The following is a 19,027-nucleotide window of genomic DNA, read 5'->3' as shown; positions in this document are numbered from 1 at the left end:
GTTCCACGGCGTGTTCTGTGGCTTGGAATCTCTTCGCCGACGCTGCCTTGAGCCCGGCGGTTTGTGTGTGACGCTCCCAGCCAGGCTCTTTCAGCACAAACCACAACTCTGAATGCATCTTTCTCGACGTCTGTTTAAAAACCCCCAGACCAACCCAGCCAAGCGCAGGCGACAAGTTCAAACCAAAGATGGGCCTGGGCGGCAGAGCTGAAGGCCGGGACCGGCTCCAAGCGCCTCCGAGGACTGGGGGGCTTGGGGCAGGACCACATGTAATTAAAAGAACCTGTTTGGAAACAGGCATCCCAAACACCAAATGCTGGGTGTGGGAGTCACCAGTGCTCCTTCCCCCTAAGACTCTCCTTGTGCGTTTCCTTGAAGGACAGTATAGCATCTGGGGAGAGCTAAACCCCACGGGGATGGTGGCTGGGTGATACCCTGCACCCTGGAATGGCCTTGCCAGGCAGAGGCGCTGCGCTGACTGCTCTCACCAGCAGGGCCCAGCACCCCACTAACTGCCCCACCATTCTCAGGCAGATGCTAGGGTCGGGCAGTTGCCTGTTTTCTTCCCTCTGCCTCCAGCCAACTCTCCATAGAGCGGAGGGTGGCTGGGTCGCACTCTGCTGGGTTAACTCCAGGCAGCTCCTCTTGGAGGTGGCCACGCACCCGGAGGTGAAGTGCCCCGACGGGGAAGCAGGTGCTGGCAGGCAGCAAGCCTGGTAGGGCAGGGCTGGCCCACAGGGACTGGGGGCGGGTTGTGGCTCTGCCTTTGCCATGAATTCCTACGCTCAGCCGCCAGCATCTCAGTAGGAGTTGCCCCTTCTCAGCACTCTGCATTGGTAGCCCAGTCCCCTCCCCAGATCAAAACTAAGGAGGACATACAGAGCTTCCCAGTCTCCTGGTCTGGGAAGGTCACTGTCTCTCTTTCTCCGGCTCCATCCCTCCCTCCCAGCAGCCTGCAGCGGCCTGTACACCATGTGGTGCCTCCCAGCGCGGTCACTGAAGATTATCTACGGAGCTTCCGGCCCTACCACACCGCTGAGGACCTCCGCATGTCCTCCCTGCCGCCCATCAGCTTGGATCCGGCCACCGCCGCTGCCTACTACCACCCCGGCTACCTGGCCCACCACCCCTTCCCTCACCCAGCCTTCAGGTAAGCATCCAGGGACAGAGGGACTGCTAGGGGCTGAGCAGCAATTGTTTTTCTCCACGTCCAGCGACAGCAGCTGCTCACCTAAGCTCGCGGGGGCCGTGGATTGAGTCAGAGCAGTGCAATCAATTACCCGAGCGGCGGCTTTGGAAGCCGCACAGAAATAAGTACACTTTAGCCACAATTGATGGTTCCCCGGGTGTTTCAGTGCAGTGCTAATAAGGCGTTGCAGGGAGGTCATTTACCACAGCAGCAGGAATTCCTGCGGCTGGGCTGATAACTACCTCCTTGAGTGTGAACCCCTCACGTCAGGCTTGTGTCTGCTCTGCTGCTAGTAGCACTGCCAAAACCCCTTTCATTATCCGCTCACCAGAGAGAGAGGAAGGATCAGCCCAGATCCCCCTCGCCGGCAAAGGACAAAGGAAATCTCTTGCTAAGTGGCTGTGGGGAGCCTGTAAGCTTCTCCCTGGAGCCAGAGGCCCTGTCGTATACCTGCACCGTGCAGTGTCTTTGGGACGCAGCCATGGCTTTCCATGGGCAGGCTTGTGCGAGGTCAGGAGTGGGGCACTGCGGGGAGCTGGCCTGAACCCTAACGAGGAGTGGAGAGAGCCTCTCACTGATTTCAGCCTCCGAGGAGCTGCCAGATGGCAAGCAGGGGTAGATTCAGGCCAGGACTCCCATCCCTAGGGATTGACGGGACCGCCATCCACGTGATGCCACCTCTCCCACAGGAGGTGCTTCTCCTTCGGTAGACACGCTCCTGGCCCCTAGCGCCAGCGGGAGTCGGGAGCTGTGTGGCTTTTAAACCTGACCCGTTCTCCCTCTCCAGGATGGATGACTCCTACTGCCTTTCGGCCCTGCGGTCCCCCTTCTACCCGATCCCAACCCCTGGGTCGCTCCCACCTCTTCATCCTTCAGCCATGCACCTCCATCTGTCGGGGGTGAGGTACCCCACCGAGCTGCCCCACTCGTCGCTCTCTGCCCTTCAGTCTGAGCGGATGTCCAGCCTGACCGCGGAGAGGTAAAAGGCTCCATGTCCTCAGCTGGGCTGTACGCAGCCCCAGGGGGCGGGCGGGAGGATGGGCAGGCCCCACCAGAGGCGTTGGGGAAGCCCGGGGAGATGCTAACTGTGCTCTTCCATTGGTGGTTCCAGGCTGCAGATGGATGAGGAGCTGCGGCAGCGCGAGAGGGAGCGGGAGAGGGAACGGGAGCGGGAGCGCGAGAAGGAGCGGGAGCGGGAAGCCGATCGGGAGCGGGAGAAGGAGCGGGAGAGAGAGCGGGAGAAGGAGCTGGAGCGGGAGCGCGAGAAGGAGAGGGAGCTGGAAAGACAACGAGAAAGGGCCCGGGAGAAGGAGCTGAACTTGGCCAAAGCCATGGAGGGCCCGTTTCTGCCGGTGGCAGAGCTGCACGGACTGAGGAGCCACCCGGCGGAGGAGCGTGCTAAACCAGCCGAGCAGCTGACGCCAAACAGACCAGGTAATTCCCCCCACGCGCCTCCCAGCCCTGGCCTGGAGTACTTCAGGCTGGCTGGTCTCCAGGCACAGCTGAGCCAGGCCCCACCAGTAACTTCCCAGGGACCTTTCCTTTGCCTGGGCCTTCTGCGAGGCTCGCTGCCCTGGGATTTCGCTTTGAGATCCCCCGAAAGCTCACAGCGAGACTCAGCCCAGCCAGTTGGGAGTCACAAATCAGCTCCGGTTTGGGGATCTTCCGCCAACCCGAGCAGAGCCCCCAACCTCAACGACTGTTGCTGTCCTCTCAGCTCCTCGCATTGCTGGGCATGCAGGGGCTGCCCTTGACGACGGGATGGGGCAGACTTGCAAGTTCCCAACACCTAATGATGTAACGAAGCTTTGTCCTTCTCTAGTCCCCTCCATCCCTTAAATGCCACAGGCATCAGCGAATTTAGCCTCCCAGCTAATTTAGCCAGCCCCTGGGTGAGGCAGGGAGGAGCATTGACCCCTGCCACTGATGGTGAAGCTAAGAGCATTCAGGGATATGTCCAAGGTCCTATGGGAAGCCTGTGGCGACGTCAGGGCTTGAGTCTAGATCTTGTGGCCCCCAGTCCTGTTTTGCCCACTCGACTGGCTGTTATTGCGTGTTAGTTGGGGTCTCGTTAGTGTCTGTGTTGGGGCTGCTGGTTTCTGGCGGGGGTGAGTTCTGGGAACCGTTCCCGTAGCTCTGACTCATGCAGACAATGAACACTGCACCTGGTTGCCCGCCTGTTGTCTGGGCTGGGCGTAAAGGACAGTTTCCCTTGGCCAGCTACTGAGAGAACTGCTGTTCTCCCTGACTGCAGTGCGTCCTCTTCCTCCTGCAGAGAAACCCAAGGACACGACCATCCCGACTCCTAAGCCCATCCAGCACCCCTTGCACCAGCCACCTGCCTCCCACCACCCCGTGCCCAGCCTCATTTCCAACCACAACGTCTTTCCCCTCCCCGGGAGCAGCGCGGCCACGGCTCTTCTCATCCAGCGCACCAACGAGGAGGAGAAGTGGCTGGCGCGCCAGCGGCGGCTGCGGCAGGAGAAGGAGGACCGCCAGTCCCAGGTGTCGGAGTTCCGGCAGCAAGTGCTGGAGCAGCACCTGGAGATTGGGCGGCCACCGAATCAGCCGGAAGCTGAGCACCGGCCAGAGAACCCCAGGTAAGGGCTCACTCCAGCGCCGCCCCAATGCTTTCACTTCCTAGTGCAACGGACGAGGACTGTCGGGGAGTTCTGGAACGGGAGGAGGCAACCACTGACTTGGCTCGGCTTTTCTTAAGTCCATCTAAAAGGGCTGTGTGCCATGTCCAAGCAGCTGGGCTACCATGCAAGGCTGGGGGAGAGCCCCTTTCTCTTGGGGACCGGCTGACTCAGAGGGGTGGGCGATGAGCTAGAGTCTTTTCCCTTTAGGTCACTGGTTCTGATCTGGCCTGTGCTGGCAGTGGCAGCAATTTAATACCGCCTGACAGCTGCTCAGTGGCCTGCGTGAGATAAGTCTGATGACCTCAGGCCACTTGCTAGAGCCTGGGTGTTGCTAATTGCTCTCCTGGTTGGCAGTATCAACACAGACTGCAGGGGAAGTGAGCCATGGCACCCCTTCAAGGCAGTTCTCCAGGCTCAGGATTCAAGCCCCCTGGCAGGGCAGGCGGAAGAAGCGTGTGCTGCTGCTCTTCAGGGACTAAACGGAGTATTGGGGGCTCCAGGGCTGTCAGTCTGGCCCCATTCACCAGCATTACATTTAGTTCCAGTAATTGAAGGGGCAAAATCTTGTTGCTGTTTCATGAGAGAGGAAGAGTCCAGATTTTTTCCAGTGTGCTCCATCGGCGCTTCCGTCTGCGTCAGGCCCAGCTGACCCCCGGCTGCAGTGGGGATTTCAATATGGTAGCCTGCCTTCCCGAACTGACAAGAATCCCGGGCCAGCCCCCTGCACGCCGCATGTTAACAGCCTCCTGCCAACCAGCCCTGCAGCACGGCGCCCGTCTCTGCCTCGCAGTGCCATGGCAGCCCTGGGCGATGGGAGTGCAAGAACAGCAAGAAAACACGCGGCCTCCTTCAACGCCTCCTGCTGTGGCCACCCCCTCCCTTGAGCCCTCCCCATCTCCCTGCTACCTTGGGGCTGATTGACACTGGCTTTCTTGCTCTGGGGCTGAGCGCTTAAGCGCTGCTGGCTCATCCAGTCATCTCAGCCACTGGATTCCATTGTCATTTTTGGGTATCAAGGGGATTAGCCAAACTAATCAGGTATAATAGGGAGCGGATTGCAGGGCCGCACAACGGCACCGTCTCACTTCACTCTCCAGGTCCACGTTCTCATCCCTCCCAGACCCCAGCAACGTAGAGCAAGGTCACCTCTAATACATGCACCGGAGCATGGGGAAGGTGGGGGGGTTTCTGACAGCAAGCCCACTGACACCTCTCTCCGCCCCTTCCCACGCGCAGGCCAGCTGGGTGTGGATGCTTGCACTGTGAGCGGACACGAGGACGCTGGCGCTAATCTGCCTTGCTCAGCAGAGGTACTGCGTCTCCCTGGAAGAGGACTCGCTCACGCGGGACAATTGAGCTGTCAGTCGAGCTGGTTAACGTCCATCATGGCTGAATAAGAAGCCTTGCTTCCTTGCCATGTCGAATTGAATATGCGTTGCTTCCCTGCCTCCTTAAACAAGCAGGCCGCTGTGACATGGGCCAGTTTCTCCAGATCTCTGTAGCTAGCACAGGATCGATCAGTACTAGGCAGGCCAATGGAGCTCAGGCATGTTTGCGGTGGGGGGGTGCTCTAGGTAGGACGTGGAAGAGGCTCGGCTCCTGCTCACTGTGGGTGCGTGCGTCTCAGCTTTCCATAGCTCCATGGCAGCTGCAATATAAATTGTAGCGCTGATCTGAACTTGATGCTTCAGTGCACGGAGGTCTGGGGCTCTGAAGTGGAAAACTGTTAAATGCACAGCTTCAGCGCATGAAATATTTATTCTGCTAACCGTTTTATTCCTTTACCGGTTACTTAAGAAGGGTTTCACAGTGTCGTTCCCTTTGTGCTTCTAGAGCACTGAGTGCAATGCCCCTACACCTCCGCCTTTGTTCAGCAGAATATGGGCATAGGCTGTGTCTGGTCGTTGGTAGCTGGCTAAAAGGTGGTTATCCCCTTGGGTCCTGCGTTGTGACTCGCGTGGGCAGATTGCTGCTTCTGCGTGGAGCCCCCTTGAACACAGCTGCATGCAAACACAGCAGTCCGCCTGCATGATCAGAGCTTTGGGCTGGAAGTGAGATATCTATAGGGGAACTGACAGCGAGGGTGGGTCAAATAGCTAAAGAAGCAATTGATGAATAAAAGTGCTGAGCTCAGGTGGTTAAGATCCATGGGCTTGTATTAGTTAATATGACCAGCAGGTATTTGGGAAAATGTTTGTGAATCCCCGGAGGTTCCCCGGTTTTAACCGAGTGTTTAAGAACTGGGAAGCCTCTCCCATCAGGGCAAGGAAAATACATGATCATATGACCGATAACGACGTGTGAGCCATTTGCAAACAGCCTATAGTCACAACATGTTTTTAGCCCAGCTGCTTATCAAACACTTCTTAAAGAACAAAGCCATGGAGGGAGAATCCAGATCGGTTTGCAAATTATTAATTAGCCCCAAAAGGGGCTATATTCATATCAAAGCGCATGCAGCAGAAAGAGACTAACTTGATTACTGACAAACTGGTGACAGGTTAAATACTCCCCAGTTATGTCAGGGATAGTGAGCATTAAGGGTGACTGCCACCTCCGGTCTGCCCATGTTCAGTTATGCATTGCCACGCAGGCTTTAATTCTGTAATCACAGCCTGCAACAGTAGATAATGGAATAGGTTGGTCTATGCGTAACATGAATGCCTTCCAGTTTATTAGCCACTGCAATTAATCAAATGACCACTAGATGTCGTGCCAGTCGAATTCAGAGGCAGTCTAAAGGCCCTTTATCTGGTTATCGAGCCTTGAAGCTGCAATTTAAGCAGATTTCTGTCAGGGATAAAGGGGCCAGGGAAGTGTTCTTCCATCCCAGAGTTAAATGCCTTCATAAGCTGAATACCTACTGTCCTGTTGACATCTCTTGGCTATTCCTCTAGGAGGCCCAAGATATCTTAGTTCTTAACGGTCACGTGGTACGGTTTTTTCACCAGGAGAAATCAGACCACTCTAAAGCGCTCGTAAGGCTGCCTTTGCCAAGCAGTTGAGTAAGGAATTGTGCGTGCATTTTTGCACCTCTCTTGGTTGATGATCTGGCCCTTAAAAGCAAAACAAAAGTTGAATGGTTGTGGTAAAGGAAACGCGCGTGAAGCTCCCTGGTACTGGTGTGAAATTCACTTCCTCGTGCAGCCCCTTTATTGAATGTGAGCCTCTCCCCCACCCAGGAGCAATCTGAAGGGGCTCTGATGAGCAGCATGGGGCCAGCGTCCTTTACCGAGGTCTGCTGTCGGTGACAGTGGCAGGGAATGATTGCTATACACTCCTCTGAGCTGCCATCTGTTCAGGTGCCCCTCAGTGGCAGCAAAATTGTTGCTTCTGTGATTCGGCTGATGCTTCTCCCTCACGTATTGTGTGGGTCTCTTTTTTCCGCAGATTGGGACCAAACCGCCATGAGTCAAGCGGCCGAGACCAGCCACAGCACTTTGGAGGGCCCCCTCCGCTCATCTCTCCCAAACCTCAGCATCATTCGGTGCCCACCTCCCTCTGGAACCCCGTGTCCTTGCTGGACAACAACATGGAGCCGCGCAGGATCCAGGAGAATCACTCTCTCCATGCCCACCCAGCCCAGTACGAGTCCAGCCGACAAGCCATCCCCTTGGTGAAGGTGGAACGCGTATACTGCCCCGAGAAGCTGGATGAAGGGGCCAGGAAGAGAGACGCACTGGACAAGTACCAGCCTGTCAGGGAGCCTGGGCCATCAGAACATGGCGGGTTCTCCCATGGGCCCTTCCTGGCAGAACTGGAAAAGTCCACGCAGACCATCCTTAACCAACAGAGGGCATCGCTCTCCCAGTCGGGGCAGTTTGCGGAAGTCAGCCTGACCAGCAAGCCTAGCTCACCTTACCGGCCCCCGCTACCCAGGGCCCATGACCCCATGTATGTTTACGACGAGTTCCTGCAGCAACACCGTAAACTAGTCAGCAAACTGGATCTGGAGGAGCGGAGGCGGAGAGAAGCCAGGGAGAAAGGTGAGTGTCTGCATCGAGGGGTCCGTTCCAGACCTGGTGCCACAGTGGTACTGAACATGACATCTTATCTTGTCTACATGGGATGCTACTGCACAGTGAGCCGTGCATGGGATGCTACAGCACACTCACAGGCCTGGAGAGCGCTTTGACTTGTTACACTTTACAAGCAGTAGGAGCCAAAGCGCACTCCTGGACGGTAGAGTCACACCCTGGCTTGCTGCACAGTAATGGCCCATGTAGACAAGCCTGAGAATAGAAACAGACTGAAGCCGTGCTGAAGGGCTATAGCTTTGAGCAGGGGCAACTGCCTGGATTGGAAATGAACTGCAGGGCAAAGGCTGAAACCCAGCCGGGCTCAGCGGGGGGGAAGGGTGTGACCATCTGACAGCTGCTCAGTGCCTGTGTGAAATGAATTGGAGCAGGGATGTCTTAGTCCAATTCCCTCTCATCCACTAGTCAGGGTGGCTCTCATTGGCACCCTGTCTGTGTCCATGTAAAAGACAAAGATTGACGGGCTGTGTTCATTAGAGGGGGCTCCTCTGAGACAGCCCTGCCATTTCCCCTGCTCTGAGAATGAGGAGGGGACAGGAATTTCCAGGTCTGTGAATCCTGCTCCAAACACACACACAGCAGCAGCCAGCATTGTCACTGCCTGGCACTGCACACGTGGCTGGAATGTGTGTGTCTCTGTGTGTGTGTGTCTGTGTTTCTCTGTGTGTGTGTGTGTATATATAGTCCAAGACAATTAATAAGGACAATAACCCCTTTGAGTTTGAACAAGCCCTTGTAGTGGGGTCGCATGTCTCCCAGGGAGCTAATGACACCTCGGTGAGCAGACAGGCTGTGAGCGCATGGCTGTCCCCACTGTCTATGCAAATCGCACTGAAAGCCAAATCAGAGCAGCTCTGGAAAGCCTCCGCTGCAGACGTGCCCAATTAATAAACGATGAACTGAGGCTAATAAGATGGCTTTAAATATTAATAGGCCTTTACAAGCAGAGATAGGAACAACAGAGGGGAGGAGACTGCTCCGTGGGTGGGGAGAACCGGAGTTCGGGCATGGCGCTACAGTCATTATCAGCTGAGGCTCCAGGCTGCTGATCTCTCTGCTGCTGACACATGCTGTCTCGGATGGCTGGCTCTTGGCTCGCCCGCACGCTGCAGTTCTATTCCCTTTTGGCACCAAACGTTCGGTTGTTTCTGCTTTGCGCATGGCCCACCTCCTGCCTCTGGCCCTGTTAACCCTTTGGAGCCAGGGGAAGCAGCTCACAGCACAGTCGGCTGCTACGCCGCACTGCCTGTGAACCTTGTCTCCTGCAGCGTTGGGTACTGTGCCAGGGTGGCACCCCGGTCGGTCACTCCTGCGGTGCACAGATGCTCCTGCCATAAAAACGAGACCCCCTGGCAGAAAGCTGCCTCGTCATTCGTGGCTTCCATGTACCCAGGGGGACCTGAACTCCCCCTTGGCCTGGTTGGGCACACCAGGGCGGCTGCTTCCTTGTGACAGGCAGGGAGCTGCTACACATTTGGCAGGTTGCAGATGTGAATCTGAAGAACCGCTGCCGCAGCCCCATTGTGTTCCAGATTCGACACGGGACTCCGAATGCTTGAGGGAGGGACATGGGCCATCAGGCACACGGGGGGTGCTGGCAGCTGCAGAACTTTGAATCTCCTCTCATGCTGGGGAAGGCCATTGGCTTCGGGAGATCTCCTACTGTGCAGGGATTCGGATCTTGTCTGCAGAATCGGTGCCCAGCATATTGGTCAAGTGTGGGGTGTCAAGTTTAGTTTGAGTTCCTTTATCAGCATGGACTAATATCAGTGTATCCAGTCTCTGTTCATTGGTTTTTAAAACAGATATAGAATGATGAGGATTACACACACACAGAGCAAGCCTGTCTGAGCACACAGACAGACCTGCCTATTTTGCATATTCAGTTACCATGCCTGTACATCCAGTGCACAAGCCATTGTAGTTGCATGTGCAATTGCCTGTAATAAATTGTGCCTCTAATCATGATCTCTCTCCAATGGGATCATTTGTAACCTGTCAAAACTACTGAGCAGCCTCAGTCAGCTGCAGTTATATGAAAAACAAAGCCATCAACAAGCTGTCAGAGAAATCATTTCTTCTTTCTTCTCCCCCCACCCCAAAATCAAAAGGACCGAGCCCCCAGGATTGACGCCAATTCCTGAACCAATGGAGGCTGGAGAACGCGCCAATTCTCCACTCATCAGGACTAGAAATTGGAGCTTTATCCCATTGGGAAGGGGATGTCCCAGCTTCCCATTGGGACCCACAGCACATTCTGCTAGCCTGTGAAAAGTCCCATTTATGTGCTATTATTCTGTAAAGAAAAGCCATTTTGGGGGAACTTGTAGAGGTTTATTAGTGATAATTGCCCCCTTTTTCCTCGGAATCCTGGACATTTGCCCTCCTGGTACTGAAAGCAGCTGTGCTTCCCAGGGGAGGGTTATGAACAAAGGCCTAGTGTTAAACCCTCTCTCAAACATTTCGAAAGCAGATTTTCTGTGAAACGGTTGGCACAGAGAGAATATATTCCCCGCTCATCACAGATGCATCCCAAACTGCTGCCAGTCAGCGCTGCTCCCCATGTGGTTCAGGCAGCAACACGCAGGTACAGGCGCACATGCATCAGCCTGTTCTTTTCCCTGTATAATGGACAAGGGGGGGAATGGATGAAAATGCACTTGTAGGCACATTGCACGGCATGGCCTGGAGCCCCTTGCGAGCGCACAGCCACGATGGGCAACTGCGTCTGCGAGTTACACAGCAGGCAAAGACAGTTCCTGCAGGGAGACCTTCGTCTAGGCCCAAGGCCTTGGATTCTGGGCCCTGTGTGCTGAGCCCTCCCAGCGTGTCACGGTTGGGATTCAGTGCAGGCCACCCAGCGTGGAGTTGCTGGAGCTCTGACGGGTTCTGTCACATGGGAGGGAGGGCGCTGTCTGTCCCGCCGCCTGGCCTCACCGGCCCACTTCTCTGTCTCTCACGCACAGGCTACTACTATGACCTGGATGACTCCTACGATGAGAGTGATGAGGAGGAAGTGCGAGCCCATCTCCGGTGCGTGGCCGAGCAGCCCCCGCTGAAGCTGGACGCTTCCTCTGAGGTATGCCAGCTGGTTGAGCCTGCTGAGGTTACGCTGGAGCCTATGGGTGAGGTGGCCTGATCCAGCTCAGACGCTCTATGGCCACTGGGCATTATGGGGCAGAACAGCCTAGGATACAGCGAAGGTGTGGCAGAGGCTTCTGGCCCAGGAGGCTCATTGAGAATACTGCGCCTTTGCTCTGGATAGATCCTCAAACATTTTCCACTGCCGAGAGCAACAAGTAGCAGCAGCAGCAGGAGTCAGGCAAAACTTAAGGGGCTCAGTGAAAGGCTGGATGGGGTGTTTTCAGCCAAGACTGGAGCAGAGAAGAGGAGGAGACTGGGTGAGTGGAAAGATACAGGGAGGGTATTTCAGAGAGTTGATGTTGAGGAGAGACTGGGCTAGGAAAAGGCTCTGTAGGATCATCTTCCGCTCTCCGCCTCATTGTACTGAGGCTTAGCCACGGCTTGCGTAGCTCACTGCCAGCCTTCGGAAGAGAGCCGCTACTAATCCGTACCCCATAGCACTGTTCATGTTCACAGCATTTCACCAATCTGTGTGAGATACGGGAGTGAGGATTTATTACCCCCATCAGGCAGATGGGGAAATTGAGGCAGAGAGGTGAAGGGACTTGCTCGGGGCCACAGAGCGCATCAGTGTCTGAGCCATCTGCTTCCCTTAGTCTGTTTGTCTTTAGATTGGAAGCTCTTCAGGGCAGGGACTGTCTCTTTCCTGTGTCTGTACAGCACCTAACACAATGGGGCCGCAGTCCTGACTGGGGGCCTTGGGTGCTCCCATAATGTAAATATTTAATAACAACAACAGGAGGCGTGCTCAGGAGTCACTGCCTTCCAGTCCCACAGCTGGCCCATTAGCCTGCAGCTCTCTGATCTGACCTAACCAGCACAGCAATGCACTTGCCACGCTCCCTGTTTACAGGCTGATTCAAGCTGAATTGTCTCCAGCATTTGTGTTGGCCACCAATCCTTTCCCCCTTTCCGGATGGCTTATTACATCTGTGCTTTGGGAGGAATTGAACAGCTAATTCTCCGTTTAAAAGACGCTGGGTTTCCCATGCTATTGATTTTAGTATTATGGATTCTTTTCCAGTCTGCGTAAGTATCCCCAGGGAAGCAGTGTGGTGTACATGGAATTATACCCGCATAAACCTAAACCAATAGAGGGAAATACACACCAGAGACATGTGACAGCAGCAGGTCTTCCCTGTTCAGGGGAAGAAAAATTCCCACTAAGCTTTGAAACTACACATTTATGTGGCTTTTCCCATTGCCAAATTCCAGAAATTGGAGTTCCTGCAGCTTTTTGGCCTGACCACGCAGCAGCAGAAGGAGGAGCTGCTGACTCAGAAGAGAAGGAAGAGGCGGAGAATGCTGAGGGAAAGGAGTCCATCCCCTCCAACAATCCAGACCAAACGTCGGACGCCCTCACCGCGGCTCCCGCTCTCCACACGCTACAGCCCCGACGAAATGAACAACAGCCCCAACTTCGAGGAGAAGAGGAGGTTCCTGACAATCTTCAACCTGACTCACATCAGCGCAGAGAAAAGGAAAGGTATGGCTTGATCCCTGTGAGCCAGTAGGGAGGAATATGGTGTGTTGGATTCTGCAGGTCAGGCAATCGCTCTAGGTACTTATATGGCCCCATCGCTCTAGTCTGAGCGAAACGAGGGGGAGCTCACAAAGGCTGGCGGCCCTGGGCGCTAGAGCACCATTAGGAGAAATGTCTCAACTCCATGAATTTCTGTGTCACAACATGATGAGGGCCTTTTGCCCTGTGACGTTGCATCATCTCATGGTGCTGTAACTCCCCCCCCACCCCCAAGCATGCACCGCACCCCTAGGGACTGAGCACCCACAGTTCCATTAGTCAGAGGAAGCCAGGCAGGCCCTGAACTTCTGGGACAAGTGTCTCTAGGCTGAGTTGAAGATGCCCACTTAACTCTTGATTTCAAGGTTTTCATTCTGCTGCAGGCTGGTTGGATCTGCTTTGCTTCTCCAGTAAATCCAGCCTGCCTGTGGCTTATCTGTGCGTTAGTCATGCTGAGCAAAATGAGGGCATTTTCCGCTGCCCAGAAGCGAAACCCTTTGGTGCTGGGGCGTCCCCTAGTTCATGTGATAAAAATGGGCCCTCAAAGGACTGTGCAATTTGCAATCCAGTCATGAGCCTAACCACCGTAGTGCCATCTCGCCCGTGACACGGCATGCAACCCATCGGCAGCCTGGTGGGAGTCTGCAGCGTGCTGCGAAAGAGTAACACCGCTCCACTGGCCGGGCAACCACCACCTGCCTGGAGCCAACACACACAGGGCTGGTTGTGTCCCGTGGTGCACCAGGTTTGGGTAGATCAGCTAAGCTGCTGCGGGAAGCATCCCTAACCCCGTGCTCACCAGCACGACCGATTCTGCGTCGTGCTGTCTGCTGCTGAGTTGAGTGGGCACAAGCAGTGACTTCTTACCAGTTAAGCAAAGTGCCCCTTGCAGGTTCGGATTTTTGTAGCCACTGCAGGGTCAGGTGTTGTTCCTAGGCTGTCTTTATGCTCAGTGCTGGCTGGGCACCATATTCACGTCTGTGTGCTATAACCCCAGCGAGACTAATTTCCCATGTATGCATTTGCAAAGCCGAAAGTTGCCCTGTGCTGTGTGCGCGTGGCATCTTCCTGCCCATCTGTGCTCTGATGAGCAAAGACTGCACTAAATCTCAGCTTCCCATCCCGTAGATAAAGAGAAACTGGTGGAAATGCTCCATGCCATGAAGCAGAAAAGTGTGACGGCAGCAGTGGTGGTGAAAAGCTCCCCGCGGGACAGTCCCAGTCTTGCCCCAACTGGTAAGAGGCAGGGCAGAGGAACTTGTGGGAGGAGGAGAGAGGGGCATAGACAGACCTTCCTGGTGCTCCTGAGAATTGGATCAGAGGAACCGACAGGTGCACCCACCGGGCCTGCTGATCCTCTCACTTTGACATTGATGTCAATGAAATTACAGCAGCATGAGGGAGAGGAGAGCTGGGTCCAACCAGTAACCTCTTCAGCACTGAACTGAACTGGATAATGGGCAACATTAGCCTATCATTCTGCCCATTCCCCACTCCTCCAAAGACAGACAGGTGGGTTTCATTGGAACGAGCTAACGCCGAGCCTGTCGAAGTGACCGAGGGGGGAGAGTCAGGCCTTTTATGGGGAATGGAATTAAACACTTCTGGGGTCTGATTTTTAAAGGGCCTCTACAGTGTCTGCATGTGCAGAGCCCATCTGGGGTGCACTGGGGGAGAGGTGTGCTCTGCACAATCATGGGCCAGACAGTCCCAGGTGCAGTGAACCGATCTGCAACTGCAACGTCTGCAGGGGGATTTTTAGAGGCCCTTTAAAATTCTAGACCCACCTGACTATCAGCACAGGATTTCTCTTCCAGCCCCGGCCAACTGGAGGTAGATCTAGCCCATGCTACACGAAAGCACCTTCTTCTAGAAGCGAGCAAATCAGCGTGTGCCAGCACGAGAGCCTTGCAGAGCAGTGCTGTGTCAGACCATTCAGTAACAGCACAGGGACCTTTGAATCAAGCATCTCCTCCATATCAGGCTCAAGCACCACCAGTAACTCTGTTATGTTTTATTTCCCAAAGAGCCCCCCGTGCAGCAACTTCCTGTGGATTCAGATAAGCCTGTCGGTATCTCTGCCTCCTTGCCAGACACTCAAAAGATAGCAGAGCCCAGCAGATTAGAACAGCTGAGACCCCATGAGCTCCAGAGGGCCAAGGAACCAGCTCCTGTCTCTGCTGAGAAGCCCAAGCTGAACGATGGGCACACCGGGAAGAAAAGCCTGAGCATATTCAATTATGTCAGGGGCCCTTTACCTAAGGATATCCCAGTGCCGCTGTCTCACAGCATGAATGGGAAAAATAAGCCCTGGGAACCCTTCATAGCGGAAGAATTCGCACATCAGTTTCACGAATCTGTGCTCCAGTCCACACAGAAAGCATTGCAGAAGCACAAAGGTAAGGGGCCAGACCCACAGGGGAAATGGAGGGGGAGACGGCAACCCACACCAGTATGTGTGTACAAATAAGAGCACTGCACCAAATTCTCAACAAGGCTTCAATCCAGAGCTCTAAACCAAGGGTCCGCACTTTTGCACATGTAGGATTCTCCACACACACTTTTTTCCTCACCTGTGTTTTGGCAGGTGCAAATCCTGACTAGAGGCCACATTTTATTTGCATGTATAATGTCACGTATGTGGACATCAAAACAAAATTGTTTGTGTACACATCTGCACACATACATGGGAGTTCATGAGCACAAAAACCTAGACCTGAAATAAAGGTGCATGGAAAACTTGTGCATGTAGAATTGTGAGGGTTAGTTTATAAAATATGGCTATTGGAACAGATAGAATGACAATAACTCCCCAGCCCAGCCCTGCTTTTGTCTCTTACGTATTCTAGAGAAAGAGTTTTAGAAATGACCATTCTGGGAAGGGTAAAAAGCATCTGACTGCCAGTCATGTAGGTATTCAATGTAAGCATGAAGCACAACCTGTTTCTGGAAGATATCAGGAAATTATCAATACATCTGTGCTTTCCCATCACTTAAACAGCCTAAACAATTACAGTAGGAGGTAAAGATATGGGAACTTTGTGAGAGGCACTGAAAATATGGCTCACTTACTGAAAACCTCATTAATTTCAATGGGAAGAAGTAAAGAAAATAAAATTACTACAGTGCGTAGGGAGCAGCTGTTAACGGAAAATTAAAAAAAAAAAAAAAAAAGCAGAGAGGAGCAGCATACAAAAAAGTAAACAATGCAGGGCCATAAATGTATGCAATGACTGACTCAGAGAGCCATTAAAACCCACGGAAGACATCTTTAATACTGAGTACGAAAAGTTAATCTTATAGACAAATTAATGTCTCGAGGGAAGCATATTTGTTAATGCAACATGATCAAAATGTTTTTAAAGAAGAAACCTCTTTTAAGGGCATGTTTCAATGAGAAGGTCACTTGATTGACAGGCAAGAGACTGGCACTTGAGCCCCAACTCTGCCACTGACCTACTGTATGACCTATGGCAAGTCACATCATTTCTTTGCACCTCTGTTATTCTGCCTGCTCTATCCTGTCAGTTAGGGTCCGAAGCTCTTTAGGTAGGTATTGTACTGCATCTGGTACAGTGGGGAGGGAGTGAGGATTAGAATAGGATTGTGAAGAGAGTTTTCCTGTACCTTCTGCTACAGAGGGTGTGAAGGGGAATTTGCAGCCTTGTGTTTGGCATTCACTTCATAATGATGTTAAGTGCATGGAGTTCCATCACACACCCTGGTTAGATTTATCAACCAGCATGATTCCACGTGGGCCGTCCAGACAGTCAGGGTCAGACTGTTCCTCACGAGCAGGGAGACAGAGAATTCTAATCCGACTAGTGGCCAGCTGATCCACGCCCCAGCTCCCACTCTCCTCTCGTCTCCGGCAAATGAGGAGTCAAGCTTCTTAGCCTTTGTGGATGCTTGGTCCAGTAACCAATCACTGCCACAAGCCAGCTTGTCAGGGAAGCATCAGCCAGGCCCTCCCTTGCACATGCCCACCTGTGTGCGTAGGCGTTAGTGCAGAGCAGGGGCATGGTTGCACAGATGGAAGCAAGAGTTGGAAAATCAGTCCTAATATATTTCATTGCAGGACATGCCGTGACACACAGAAATGAGGCTGATCGCAGACAGTAGCTGTGGCATTTGCTCATGTAGGCTAGCCGCGCTGGCCGGGGCCTTGGAGATGTTCTCTAGGACTGTGCCCAGCCTAGGTTGAAATGGCTTATGAGGACATAAGGCTGCCTCTTTTCTCTTTAGTTCTTGCTGATTGTTTTCTGTTCCTGTCTTGCGTCCAGGAAGTGCAGCGGTGCTTACTGCAGAGCAGAACCACAAAATCGACACCTCCATCCATTACAACATTCCTGAGCTCCAGACCTCAAGCAGGGGCCAGCAGAATGGCCAGCAAGACACCCCGCTGGCACGAAAGGGGCTCATCTCACCCGAACAAGACAAGGACTCTGACTCAGAGGGGGAGGAGGAAGAGGAAGACGAGGAGGAGGAGGAGTACCCCAGACCTAAATGGCAGGGGATCGAGGCAATCTTTGAAGCTTATCAGGAACATATAGAAGGTAGGGAGAAGGAAGTACAAATAGGACATCAAGGCAATTTCAAGTCCTCCTGTCACCTGGTGGTCTCAGTCCTGTAAATGACAGTACGGTATTTCTGCTAGCGCTGCAGAGGGTGCTCGCATCATTACATTTGCTGTAACGTTAGAGAGGAAAGGGGAATTTTGGTGAAACTTCCATCTTCAACGTCAGCTGGAGTGGGGAAGGAATAGCAGGGCTACTGCCGTCCCTGTTACTGCAGGTGCTTGCTTGACTGTCTTCTGTCAATGCTGAAGGGTTGTCCCTCTAATCATAATAGAGCTGCTCTGTGCCCATTAGTTTCCCAGCGTGCTACGTGCTAGTCTTGGCTCTGTCATCAACCCATTGGGACCTTGGGCATGTTACTCTGTGCCTGTGTTTCCTGATCCGTACCATGGGGATTAAAAATAGATCAGTCTCACAGGTGAGGCAAATTTATTCACATCTGTCAAGCCCTTTAAGATCCTCCAACGGAAGGGGCTATGGAAAAGCAGAATGCTGTTAATTAGTAGAGGATAGACATAAAGGCGACAGGTGCGTATGAAAATTCATTAATACAACCCAGCGCCATAGAGCAGACTCTGTAAGGCTGCACAGGGAAATGGAGTCTGGATTCAAGAGCACAAAACCCCTTGATGTTTTTCTCCTTAGTCTCCTGCTTCATATTCTTGAAATGTGTCTAAAAATAACCTCCTTGATTCACCACCTCAAGCCAGCAATGGAGATGCAATACAGGTGTCAAACGGTGACCCAGTGTACCCTCCACTGTGCCCTAAAACAATCAGATCACTCAGCTGCTGGCACGCACTGCACCCAAGGGGCTGTGAGTCATTTTCTTTTGAACAACACTTCACGTAAGGGCTGTCAGTCTCATCTGTGGAGAGACACTTTAGGAATTACAACATGGCTAATTACCAAATGGAGAGCCGGAGCCAAGGCTCTGGAAAACACAAATGCAGATTGATCACCGAGTCTTTCCCTAATTTATTGCAGTTATGTAAATATAGACTGCAGCTCCAGAGTCTGAAATGGGAGTGGGGTGTCTTTTACCACTATCATTGAATCTAATCTAATCTGTTTTACACAGCACCCATCTCTGTGGTATCCACCTAATTCTCCAGCTCTTCAGACTCAGGTGTTTGTTCATGCCACTGTAATTAGTCCTCCATGATTAGATGGTTATCAAAAATACACAACCACCTTTCAGCGTCAATACAGCTGGCTAACTTACGAACACCTAGGAAAGCTCCACACATGCAGTGCTGCACAGATTTTGCTACATGCTGTTTTATTTTCCGGCGTTCTGATTATTCTTTGTGTTTTTGATAAGACGATAGAAATATTGAACAGCCTCCAGTGCATCAGCTGCTTTAGCTTCCCCTCTCGTTTTATCACAGCAATAAATCCTTTGTTAGTGTGCAAGACCCAATAATGTTTCTGATACCCTAGAAGTTAATTACATCTCACTTACTCAGATCCTTATGAATACAGTTTAAATTGTCTTTTAGAAAACTGAAAGGCACCGTTAGCTTTGTCAAAGGAGCTTCTGCAGTGTTTTTCCATAAGCTGTGTACCCTTTATTTGACATCAGGCTGTCTTTGCAAATCAATTCTTACTTTCCTTTAGAAAATGATTATACTAGTTTGCATCCCTGAGAGCCTTTCATCTTGGAGGATTCCAAAGTATTTCACCAACAGCACCACTATAATGCAGCTACCTTTGCTGTGGATGGTGGCAGCCATCTGGCTCAAAGCAAGCTGTGCATGGAAGGAGTACAGTCCTGCCCTTACACTTAAGAAAAGTGGTACCAGATGGTTAGCCTCCACACAGAGCAGAGAGGGCCTCTGTTTAAAGTGAGGAGTCAGAAAAATGACAGGGAATACTGGACCTCTCTCAGGAGCTCTGCTCCCTGTATCTAGTCA

At 52.8% G+C, this 19,027-nt stretch overlaps 1 protein-coding gene across 1 annotated transcript in view; it reads left to right on the top strand.

Annotated features, from left to right (window-relative positions):
* GSE1 (Gse1 coiled-coil protein) overlaps nucleotides 1-19,027 on the top strand; it is a 280,307-nt gene that overhangs the window by 255,572 nt on the left and 5,708 nt on the right. Inside the window, exons 6-15 of the mRNA XM_067540204.1 lie at nucleotides 950-1,150; nucleotides 1,977-2,168; nucleotides 2,301-2,623; nucleotides 3,465-3,789; nucleotides 7,222-7,817; nucleotides 10,835-10,947; nucleotides 12,228-12,498; nucleotides 13,663-13,770; nucleotides 14,562-14,933; nucleotides 16,818-17,090. Coding sequence (XP_067396305.1) covers nucleotides 950-1,150; nucleotides 1,977-2,168; nucleotides 2,301-2,623; nucleotides 3,465-3,789; nucleotides 7,222-7,817; nucleotides 10,835-10,947; nucleotides 12,228-12,498; nucleotides 13,663-13,770; nucleotides 14,562-14,933; nucleotides 16,818-17,090 — 2,774 coding nt within the window. The remainder of the gene's footprint in view (nucleotides 1-949; nucleotides 1,151-1,976; nucleotides 2,169-2,300; nucleotides 2,624-3,464; nucleotides 3,790-7,221; nucleotides 7,818-10,834; nucleotides 10,948-12,227; nucleotides 12,499-13,662; nucleotides 13,771-14,561; nucleotides 14,934-16,817; nucleotides 17,091-19,027) is intronic.

The sequence above is a fragment of the Emydura macquarii genome, unplaced genomic scaffold (genome assembly GCF_026122565.2).
Source record: "Emydura macquarii macquarii isolate MOO-44397 ecotype Brisbane River unplaced genomic scaffold, CSIRO-AGI_Emac_v2 contig_561, whole genome shotgun sequence".
NCBI classification, from domain to species: domain Eukaryota; kingdom Metazoa; phylum Chordata; order Testudines; family Chelidae; genus Emydura; species Emydura macquarii.
Note: the sequence above shows the minus strand (reverse complement) of the source record. Positions and strands in the feature narration are given on the sequence as shown.